Genomic DNA, 12,431 nt, shown 5'->3' on the forward strand with positions numbered 1-12,431 from the left:
GCTAGGTCTCAAGTGTTTAAACACGGGCACTAGGCTCTCAATGCCATTTTCACGTGTTCCTAGAGGCTAGGTCTCAAGTGTTTAAACACGGGCACTAGGCTCTCAATGCCGTTTTCACGTGTTCCTAGAGGCTAGGTCTCAAGTGTTTAAACACGGGCACTACGCTCTCAATGCCGTTTTCACGTGTTCCTAGAGGCTAGGTCTCAAGTGTTTAAACACGGGCACTAGGCTCTCAATGCCGTTTTCACGTGTTCCCAGAGGCTAGGTCTCACGTGTTTAAACACGGGCACTAGGCTCTCAATGCCGTTTTCACGTGTTCCCAGAGGCTAGGTCTCATGTGTTTAAACACGGGCACTAGGCTCTCAATGCCGTTTTCACATGTTCCTAGAGGCTAGGTCTCACGTGTTTAAACACGGGCACTAGGCTCTCAATGCCGTTTTTACGTGTTCCTAGAGGCTATGTCTCACGTGTTTAAACACGGGCACTAGGCTCTCAATGCCGTTTTTACGTGTTCCTAGAGGCTAGGTCTCACGTGTTTAAACACGGGCACTAGGCTCTCAATGCCATTTTCATGTGTTCCAAGAGGCTAGGTCTCACGTGTTTAAACACGGGCACTAGGCTCTCAATGCCGTTTTCACGTGTTCCTAGAGACTAGGTCTCACGTGTTCAAACACGGACACTAGGCTCTCAATGCCGTTTTCACGTGTTCCTAGAGGCTAGGTCTAAAGTGTTTAAACACGGGCACTAGGCTCTCAATGCCGTTTTCACGTGTTCCTAGAGGCTAGGTCTCAAGTGTTTAAACACGGGCACTACGCTCTCAATGCCGTTTTCACGTGTTCCTAGAGGCTAGGTCTCAAGTGTTTAAACACGGGCGCTACGCTCTCAATGCCGTTTTCACGTGTTCCTAGAGGCTAGGTCTCACGTGTTTAAACACGGGCACTAGGCTCTCAATGCCGTTTTCACGTGTTCCCAGAGGCTAGGTCTCACGTGTTTAAACACGGGCACTAGGCTCTCAATGCCGTTTTCACGTGTTCCCAGAGGCTAGGTCTCATGTGTTTAAACACGGGCACTAGGCTCTCAATGCCGTTTTCACGTGTTCCAAGAGGCTAGGTCTCACGTGTTTAAACACGGGCACTAGGCTCTCAATGCCGTTTTCACGTGTTCCAAGAGGCTAGATCTCACGTGTTTAAACACGGGCACTAGGCTCTCAATGCCGTTTTCACGTGTTACTAGAGGCTAGGTCTCACGTGTTTAAACACGGGCACTAGGCTCTCAATGCCGTTTTCACGTGTTCCAAGAGGCTAGGTCTCACGTGTTTAAACACGGGCACTAGGCTCTCAATGCCGTTTTTACGTGTTCCTAGAGGCTATGTCTCACGTGTTTAAACACGGGCACTAGGCTCTCAATGCCGTTTTTACGTGTTCCTAGAGGCTAGGTCTCACGTGTTTAAACACGGGCACTAGGCTCTCAATGCCATTTTCATGTGTTCCAAGAGGCTAGGTCTCACGTGTTTAAACACGGGCACTAGGCTCTCAATGCCGTTTTCACGTGTTCCTAGAGGCTAGGTCTCACGTGTTCAAACACGGACACTAGGCTCTCAATGCCGTTTTCACGTGTTCCTAGAGGCTAGGTCTAAAGTGTTTAAACACGGGCACTAGGCTCTCAATGCCGTTTTCACGTGTTCCTAGAGGCTAGGTCTCAAGTGTTTAAACACGGGCACTAGGCTCTCAATGCCATTTTCACGTGTTCCTAGAGGCTAGGTCTCAAGTGTTTAAACACGGGCACTAGGCTCTCAATGCCGTTTTCACGTGTTCCTAGAGGCTAGGTCTCAAGTGTTTAAACACGGGCACTACGCTCTCAATGCCGTTTTCACGTGTTCCTAGAGGCTAGGTCTCAAGTGTTTAAACACGGGCACTAGGCTCTCAATGCCGTTTTCACGTGTTCCCAGAGGCTAGGTCTCACGTGTTTAAACACGGGCACTAGGCTCTCAATGCCGTTTTCACGTGTTCCCAGAGGCTAGGTCTCATGTGTTTAAACACGGGCACTAGGCTCTCAATGCCGTTTTCACATGTTCCTAGAGGCTAGGTCTCACGTGTTTAAACACGGGCACTAGGCTCTGAATTCCGTTTTCACGTGTTCCTAGAGGCTAGGTCACACGTGTTTAAACACGGGAATTACGCTCTCCATGCCGTTTTCAACGTGTTCTGTGAGGCTTTAAATGTATCTATCTATCTATCTATCAATCAATCAATCAATCAATCAATCAATTAATCAACCAACCAACCAACCAATCTATCAATCAATTAATTAAGCAAGTAATAAAAAATCAATCATGTTTCAGAGGGGAAAGACAGTTAACAATTGTTTTTAAACAATTGATTTATATTTATTATTATTATTTTTTTTTCTTCCACCTAATTTTTTTCTTGCGTAATATTGATGTTTCAAAAGATGTCGCTTAGATATTTGGAATATAATATCATATAGTTTATACGCTTTTAATACTGACAACGGCGTAACCAAATACTTTACGTTGTAAGAGTTATCTCCCCAAACACTGTTTTTCTTGTGGCCACTACTCCTTCGCAACCGTAAAAGACTACGACAAAATTATTTTACCAAATTGCTCGTTACATCTTCAGGATTAGAATTTTAATTTTGACCGAAGCTATCCAGAGACTCCATATGAGAGTTATTCCCCCTTATGTAGTTGATATAGGTGATATGCGTTTCTAACTGGTAAACTATAAGTGATAAAGACCTATGGTCTCTTGATTTGAGATCCTTGGTCCAAAAAAATGAATATAATGTCAAGGTCAAAGGTCAAGGTCATAATCAAAAATTTGATTTTGGCTTATTTTCACTTATTTTCAAATACTGTATGACATATCGACAAATATTTTTTCCTAAATTGTTAGTTGCGACATGTCCTTACTTGTGTATTTTGGTTGAAAGGGTGCCCATACAATAAATTGGAGTGTTTGTCCATCTTACATTTAGAATTGCGCGTAAAGTGGTATTACTCATTAACCAAACATATTAAAGACCTAGGGTATTATGATTTAAGGTCCTTGGTTTGTGACCTTGAAATTTAGGTCAAGGTCATAGGTTAAAAGGACGTTCTAGATTTTGACCTTTGCTTTAAATTCATATAAATACATTATAAAGCCATAGGAACTAACATTTAAAACTGATTTTTCATATTTCAATATCAAGATAGACCTTTACTAGTGGAAAGACCTTCAATTGTTCTCTGAACAATTGGTTTTTAATTATTTTTTTTTTTCTTCCGCCTAATTTTTTTTCTTGCGTAGTCTTGCTGTTTCATAAGATGTCGCTTAGATATTTGGAATATGATATCGTATAGTTTATACGCTTTAAAAATTTACAACCGCGTAACAAAATACTTTACGTTGTAAGAGTTATCTCCCCAAACACGTTTTTCTTGTGGCCACTACTACTTCGCAACCGTAAAAGATTACGACAAATTTATTTTACCAAATTGCTCATTACATCTTCAGGATTAGGCAATTAATTTGGACCGAAGCTTTCCAGAGACTCCATATGAGAGTTATTTCCCCTTATGCAAATGATATAAGTAATATGCATTTCTAACTGGTAAACCATAAGTGATAGAGACCTAGGGTCTTCAAATTTGAGGTCCTTGGTCCCAAAAAATGAAAATGAGGTCAAGGTCAAGGTCATGTTCTAAATTTTGATTTTTGCTTATTTTCACTGATTTTCAAATACCGTATGACATATCGACAAATAAGTTTTCATAAATTGTTAGTTGCGACATTTCCTAACTTGTATATTTTGGTTGAAAGGGTGCACAGAAAATAAATGGGAGTTTTTGCCCATCTTACATTTAGAATTACGTGTAAAGTGATATTACTCTTTAACCAAACATATTAAAGACCTAGGGTCTTTTGATTTAAGGTCCTTGGTTTGTGACCTTGAAATTGAGGTCAAGGTCATAGGTTAATAGGACGTTCTAGATTTTGACCTTTGCTTTAAATTGATATTAATACATCATAAAGCCATAGGAACTAACATTTTAAACTGATTTTTCATATTTTAATATCAAAATACATCTTTACTAGTGGAAAGACCTTCAATTGTTCTCTGAGCAATTGGTTTTTAATTTTATATAAGTTTGCTTCTTTTCCAACTTTATTTAGCTTAAGCCAGTCATGTAAACAGAGCATTCCTAATTCATTTTTAATTCTCTGCAGATTTACCATTAGCAGTGAATTAAAGGAACAGTCAGTTTTTAGTAAATATATTGACATTAAGCACATTTGTGGACAGTTGTAACTACCTATTCTCTTGATGGTCTTTTAGATTTTAGATAAGATTTGTGTGTGCTATTTTAACATCATGATCAGCTATGGAGAACCATTGGTATAGACTCTTTCTCTCTGTAATATACCTTTAGATACAGTTGTCCTTTGGTTAGCTGAAGAAAAAAAATGTACATTTTCTATAGCTCTTTGATATCACCTGTCAGAAGAGTGTGCCAACCAAAAAGATTAATTTATGTTGATGGTTTGACAAAAATCCTGTGAAAACAGGGTGGGGGGGTTTCACATGTCCCGCCGTGTCTCAAAAACAATAAATGGTTATTGCTTAAGACTTTCGCAGAAACTATTGATGATTATTGCATAAAATTTCCACACAAGACGTCGGGTGTATCATGCGCTCATGGCGCAACTGTTTATTAGTAAATATATTGACATTAAGCACATTTGTTGACAGTTGTAACTACCTATTCTCTTGATAGTCTTTTAGATTTTAGATAAGTTTTGTGTGTGCTATTTTAACATCATGATCAGCTATGGAGAACCATGAGTAATGACTCTTTCTCTCTGTAATATACCTTTAGATACAGTTGTCCTTTGGTTAGCTGAAGAAAATAAATATACATTTTCTATAGCTCTTTGATATCACCTGTCAGAAGAGTGTGCCAACCAAAAAGATTAATTTATAACACATCTGTGTTTTGTTGTTTTGCTGGATTGCTGTCTTATTGGCACATTCCTGATAACCCCACATCATGTAAAATAACTGACAACATCAGCATATCTGTCATTACTGTAGAAAACTGGTATTGTTAGAAGGGCTACTGATATAGCTGCACACACACACCCAATTATAATAACTTCTGTTTCAGTCAGATCAGGAGTACTGCTTAACCTGAAAATAAAAATAAGATGATATTTGATATAAATTATTTAAAAATAACTGTTAACAAAACAGTCTTTATAACAAATAGTGATCAATGAAAGATTAATTTGCACTTCTGGCCTTTTGGTTCTTTATTTATACACTTTACATATCAAATGGTACATTGTTCCTTTGCAATTGGACTTTAAAAGTGCAGCGGGGCATCCTTTCCTTAAAAGTTCGCTTTATTCCTCAAGCCTAAGATAAGCCTTCTACAGTGAGTGTTTAATAATGATATTATAAGACCATTATTGTGCACAAAGGCACATTTGCTTCAGATTTGTTGGTTGTTCAATACCAGCTGTTTTGCCAGCAAAGTACAAGTGATGTTTACTTTGAATAAGAAACCTAAATATACAAGTAAAACATCTTATGTAAAGAAACCATGTTATTTATCTTGATTGTACTCAGAAAATGCAAGCCACCATGTAAACCTACATTCCTAACTATCATCAGCACCGTGACTAGTATATAACTGGATTTATACTAAGACAAAAATCCTGTGAAAAGATAACTAACACTCAAATACAAAATTTTAATAACTTAAAACATCTTTTTTTACATTCCTCATTTGAAATCATAGATTTTAATACAGTCTAATCACAGGTGATGACACCTAAGTATTAATAATAATTGTCATTGCTTATTACAGCTCAGCCTGGTATGACCACACCTACATCTTCATGCCAAGATAAACTTCCAAACTGTGATTTATATGGTAAAAAGGTTTGTTTCAACGAGTATGTACCATGGGCTAAAGAAAACTGTCAACATCATTGTAGTATGTGTGGTAAGTTTGGGATACAGTTTATCAAGTTTTTTTCAAGTGTGTTTAATTTTTTGCTTTGTTAACTGTAAAGAAAGAAAAACTTGCTTATAACCCTGTGTATATTTCTCTGCTTTTTCCAAGATTTATCAAAATCAATCAGATGTTAATTAGTGATGAGCTATTGTAATGATAGGTGTTTTACCCAAAAATAGTGCTTTTCCTTTGTGTCAATCGGCATTTCATTTGCACATTAGTACAGGTCAATACTATAAAAGTGGTTTTATCAATATAGACTTTTAATCATAACTTTAAAACACAGTTTTTTTATTGCATATTAAAACATATTTCTCCAAAATCAGTCATTGTAACCATAATATACTGATTATTTCTTAATACAAGACTTTTCAAAGTAATGTTAGAACACAGTCCTGTTAAAAATTAATGGGATCATAAAACCTAAGAGGACTAAACACTGTAATAAAAACCAAAGTTTGTTCTGACCTAAGAGGACTAAACACTGTAATAAAAACAAAAGTTTGTTCTGACATAAGACCTAGCAATGATTAGAATGTACATACTATAGATAACCTATATATGTGGTCATAAAACATTACAGACCTATTTTCTGTATATAAAAATGTGGAGAATAAGAAATTCAATACCGTATTTAGTTGGTTATAAACAGCCCTGACATGAAGAAAAAAGAAACAATCAAATTGAGAAAACTAATGGCCTGTTAGCCTCAAAAATGGGAAGAATGCTATATAGTTTCAAACCTAAATAACTTTCATTTTTATATTAGAAAGAGTATGAATGTACCTAGTTACTCAGAGGGGATAAATTGTGTATTTATGTTTATGTTATTATTTGTTACAGTGATCGACTACCTGTTGGCACAAAAAAAAATATACGGTCACTAACAAACCATTATGAATTTTAGAATATAATAAGCACTAAGATATATAATACTCAGATTTTCAAGTTACAAAATTATGTAACCGAACTTGTCACTTGTCAAGCAGACTAAACCTATTTAATTAATTATTACATGAGTTTTTCATTGCATATGATATAAAGATAATGAGATGTGGTATATAAACGCATCATAGATACCAGAACTAAATTTAGTATATACGCCAGACACGCGTTTCGTCTACAAAAAAACTCATCAGCGACGCTCGAATCCAAAAAAGTTAAAAAGGCCAAATAAAGTACGAAGTTGAAGAGCATTGAGGACCAAAATTCCTAAAAGTTTTGCCAAATACAGCTAAGGTAATCTATGCCTGAGGTAGAAATTATTGCCAATGACACAACTATCCATAGGGTGGCTATGAAAGGCCCCATCATGAAAATATAAAACGATTCAAGTGAGGAAACTAATGGCCTAATTTATAATTAAACAATTCAAAAAATTAGGTTTAACTACAAAGGAAGATAACACAATTCTTACCCTATATATTAAAAACAAAATGTGGTATGATTTCCAATGATACAACTCTCAAAAAAAGTCCAAATGACGTAGAAATTAACAACTATAGGTCACCATATGGCCTTCAACAATGAGCAAAGCCCATACTGTATAGTCAGCTATAAAAGGCCCTGAAATTACAATGTACAACAAATCAAACGAGCAAAATTACGGCCTAATTCATGTACAAAAAATGAATGAAAAACAAATATGTAACACATAAACAGTCAGACAACCACTGAATTACAGGCTCCTGACTTTGGACAGACACATACATACAGAATGTGGCAGGGTTAAAAATGTAAGCAGGGTCCCAATCCTCTCCTAACCTGGGACAGTGGTGTAACAATACAACAAAAGAACAAACTATAAAAATCAGTTGAAAAAAAGCTTAACTCATCAGATGGATACAAATAGAAATACTACAGAGTATATTATATAGTATGCCAAAATTTGCTCTTTTGCTAAATACAATTTGATGTTTGATTTAAAACTTGCATTGCTTTACTGGAAGAAATGTTTACCCTTGAGTGCTCACAAGCACTTTGATTTAAAACTTTGCTGCATCTATCATGATCTTTCATATGCTCTTTAATCTACATATGAATATTTATATTTCAGCTGATCAGATGACAACTGCTACACCCCTCTGTGTTGACAAGAACCCCGCTGCCTGTGCACAAATTGGGCCAGATGTTTGTACATTGCTTTTTGACTTTGCCAGAGTAAATTGTGCTCACATGTGTAACTTATGTCCTACACCTTCAGTACCATCAGTACAAGTATCAAGTATGTTATCATTACAATGTGTAACTTATGCCAGATCACTGAAAATCAATTTGAAACTAAGTACATAGGTCTATTATGATGTGAAATTGTAAGTACATTGTCAAAATCAGACCAGACCTTGATGAATTGAAGAATTATTTTTCTTTTTTTCTAAATTGTGCTGTTTATCCACTTTTAAAGACTTGGCCAAATACATTCCTGAATATTATTGATGGTTTTCCTAGAAGTACTCTGTTAGTGGAACAGTACTAACTAACTTTTAACAAACTTTTTATCATATTCATTTCTGATATTTTTAATGATGTCAAGAAGCATGTTAACTTTATATGATATACTGTTAATTCATAAAAATTAGTGCAATGTTTTAGTTATTGTGAAAAATGTTACAGGGTTATAATTTCAATAATTTAAAGAATTGACGAAATTGCAAAAGTAAATGCACGCAATTATTGCTGAATTTAAAATAATACATTCCATAACATTTTATATCACATATTTTAAGCGCCATCACCAAATGGTTATATACTATTGATGATATTTATTTAAGCACCATCACCAAATGGTTATGTACTATTGATGGTTTTTATTTAAGCACCATCACGAAATGGTTATATACTATTGATGATATTTATTTAAGCACCATCACCAAATGGTTATGTACTATTGATGATATTTATTTTAAGCACCATCACGAAATGGTTATGTACTATTCATGATATTTATTTTAAGCACCATCACGAAATGGTTATGTACTATTCATGATATGTATTTTAAACACCATCACCAAATAGTTATGTACTATTGATGGTATTTATTTTAAGCACCATCACCAAATGGTTATGTTCTATTGAGGATATATATTTTAAGCACCATCACCAAATGGTTATGTACTATTGATGATATTTATTTTAAGCGCCATCACCAAATGGTTATGATCTATTGATGATATTTATTTTAAGCGCCATCACCAAATGGTTATATACTATTGATGATATTTATTTAAGCACCATCACCAAATGGTTATATACTATTGATGATATTTATTTTAAGCACCATCACCAAATGGTTATATACTATTGATGATATTTATTTAAGCACCATCACCAAATGGTTATATACTATTGATGGTTTTTATTTAAGCACCATCACCAAATGGTTATGATCTATTGATGATATTTATTTTAAGCACCATCACCAAATGGTTATATACTATTGATGATATTTATTTAAGCACCATCACCAAATGGTTATGTACTATTGATGGTTTTTATTTTAAGCACCATCACCAAATGGTTATGTACTATTGATGAAGGGAGTGACTGGAGTAGGAACATATCCTCCAGGTGTTACTGACCTATTTGGATTATGGAATTCAACTAAGACCATAAATGAATTCCAACCCGGAGCCAACTCACTGACACCAAACTTCCCAGGGCACTACAAACCAGGATTGTCAAACAACTGGCCAAGTCTTTGTTTAGATAAGGTATAGACACAGTTTTATCTTAATGACAAAAATTTGTATATTCATTATCTCCAAATACACCAGAACTGGAGACACAGCATTGCGGGTTCAACAAAAAAGAAGAATTTAGAAGTGATTGATATTTTTGTCTTAAATTTTGGAGAGCATGTTGATGAAAATGAACATACACCTATGTGAGTGACAAGGCTCTATAAAGCCTCCAGTTATGTTTCTAAAGGGTAATTCTGACATTTAAAATGTTATAAGTAATGAAATCCTGTAATATTGTCCCTGATCTGTTCACAAAACACACTTCCTCTGAATTTTTCTTTATTTTGTCAATTGATGCACAAGTTAAAGGACTTTGACTGTTTAAAGAGTACAGTAGCATGATGAAACCTTGTAAATACCTTTTTTGTTTTTTATATGATATTATGGCAATTTTCATGCTTTCAAATTATATGTTATGTATAATTAGCTTTCTGTATTGTTATTTGAATTACATAATTTTTGCAGAAGTTATAGGACTTTGACCATTTTTGTTTAATGAAATTTATCTCACTTTACCTTCATTTAAATAAAAACTTTTTGCTGAAAATATGAAAACAACAAATACTTTTGGCCACATGTAGCATTCACAAAAATCATTCAAGGTAAATTTCTTTTTTATCCTGTTAAGATTGCAAACAATTTGGTCACCAGTTGTAATGACTTTTAAGTCACAATAGTACAGGAATGGTATTTTATATCCTACAAGTTTTTTGCACTATATCCACTGTAAGTGTTAAAGAATTATTTTCTTCACTCTAAAAGTAATATTAATTACACAAGAATTGATGAAAGATGTACCATTCATCTGTAAACCACATTGAAAAAACATTTAAGCCACTGAATGGGCATAGATGGACTGCATGAGAAGACATACTAAAATACTATTTCAATTTCCAAATGATTTCCATGAGAGGAGAAAGGAGTACTATTTGGTTTGAAAAGGAAATACATTTCGATAAAAAAAACATGTTTTATAGCATTACATTTTGAATAATAGAAACTTTACACATTAGAACACTATTATTACATATATATAAAACTTAATATATGAGAAGTATTAAATCATATTGGCTTGACCAAATAAAACATGTTTCTTTTATGCCTATTTACTAAAATAATTATTAAAAGTTCACAGGTGATGATCGTGATGTTTCATTATTTTTAGCACATAATGTTTCATTATGTTTTGCCCAAATGACAAGTGTGAGCTGTTGCCATTTTTGGAATTACTTGTCCATCAATGTCTGTTAACTTTTACAAAAATCATATCCTCTTAAACTACATGCCCAAGTTGAACCAAATTTTATCACAATAAGTGTGACATTTTATTAAATAAAAGTGTCCAGTGTGATTTTTTTTACACTTTTTGGTGTTCGGAGCAGAAATTACAAGAAGGTAAGAAAATTGAAGAAAAAAAATCAGCATTGCAGGTTCAACAAAAAAAAAGAATGTAGAAGAGATTGATATTCTAGTCTTAAATTTTGGAGAGCACGTTGATGAAAATGCACATACACCTATGTAAGTGACAAGGCTCTATAAAGCCTCCAGTTATGTTTCTAAAGGGTAATTCTGACATTTAAAATGTAACAAGTAATGAAATCCTGTAATATTGTCTATTAGTGTGAACTTACAGGATATTTGACTGAAATGATAAAAAATTGGATACAGCAGTTAATAAATGTATTTGTTTTAGGTCAGGGTATCTATATACAAAAATGGTGTAGAGAAAGCTTTCATGTTATTCAATGCTACAGGAGCAGATAAGATGAGTTGGTTTACACCTAGCAGAATTATAGATTCGTCATGGGTGGATTTACAATCTACAACTAAACAGTACTTTGCAATGTCTCAGTAAGTATTTATATATTTGATATGGTTTCAATTTCTCAGATAACAAATTATAAGTTAGTAATGTTGAACATGTAAATGCTGATTCCTTCTTGTTTAAAATTTGTGAGCCCCTGCTTCTTTGTGTTTAAGCTTTGTTTTACAAGAAATATTACAACAATTTCTTTTAAATCAGGAACTATTCAGTATATCTTAAGATATATCTTAAGATCAGTTTAGTTCTAACTATTTTTATTAGATTATTTTTGTACATCAGTATATAATGATGGGTTACAGTTTCCCTTTTGTTCTAGTGATTTATTACAGCCCCTGCACTTCTAATTTTGTAATAACTTGAATTTGTTCCTGTTAAAACACCTCTTTCAGCATCCCTACCCTTTGATATTTAATAAACATGGTACTGATTGTATTTGAATCAATAACCATTTCAGAGATCCAGATTTCCTCAGAGAATTCTATGCAAGTCAGAATGCTGATAAATCCAAATGTGATTCAACTGGTTGGATGTTTATATCGACAGCAAACAGATGCTTTCTTGAAACAGATAAGAAACCAGCTTTCTATTATGCTCCAGGACAGACCTCCGCTCATTGGGGATATAGTGAGTCTTTATTCTAACATTTGCACATGACAATTTGTCTTAATTAGACCAAATTTTGAAAAAATTGAGATTTAACTCCATGCGAAAAATTAAAAATAAATTTGTATTACTTTTTACCAGCTATAGTTTAACAATGTTCAATTAACATAAATTGATAATTGTTCAAAGAATAGTTGAGTAAAATGTGTTCATTTAAATTTTGAGATCTTACTAG

General features: G+C 34.2%; 1 protein-coding gene across 1 annotated transcript in view; it reads left to right on the forward strand.

Moving 5' to 3' along the window:
- Positions 1-12,431, forward strand: part of LOC139522652 (uncharacterized) — a 117,518-nt gene that overhangs the window by 83,784 nt on the left and 21,303 nt on the right. Inside the window, exons 61-65 of the mRNA XM_071316119.1 lie at positions 5,879-6,016; positions 8,085-8,252; positions 9,530-9,738; positions 11,462-11,619; positions 12,048-12,217. Coding sequence (XP_071172220.1) covers positions 5,879-6,016; positions 8,085-8,252; positions 9,530-9,738; positions 11,462-11,619; positions 12,048-12,217 — 843 coding nt within the window. The remainder of the gene's footprint in view (positions 1-5,878; positions 6,017-8,084; positions 8,253-9,529; positions 9,739-11,461; positions 11,620-12,047; positions 12,218-12,431) is intronic.

The sequence above is a fragment of the Mytilus edulis genome, chromosome 5, assembly GCF_963676685.1.
Source record: "Mytilus edulis chromosome 5, xbMytEdul2.2, whole genome shotgun sequence".
NCBI classification, from domain to species: Eukaryota; Metazoa; Mollusca; class Bivalvia; order Mytilida; family Mytilidae; genus Mytilus; species Mytilus edulis.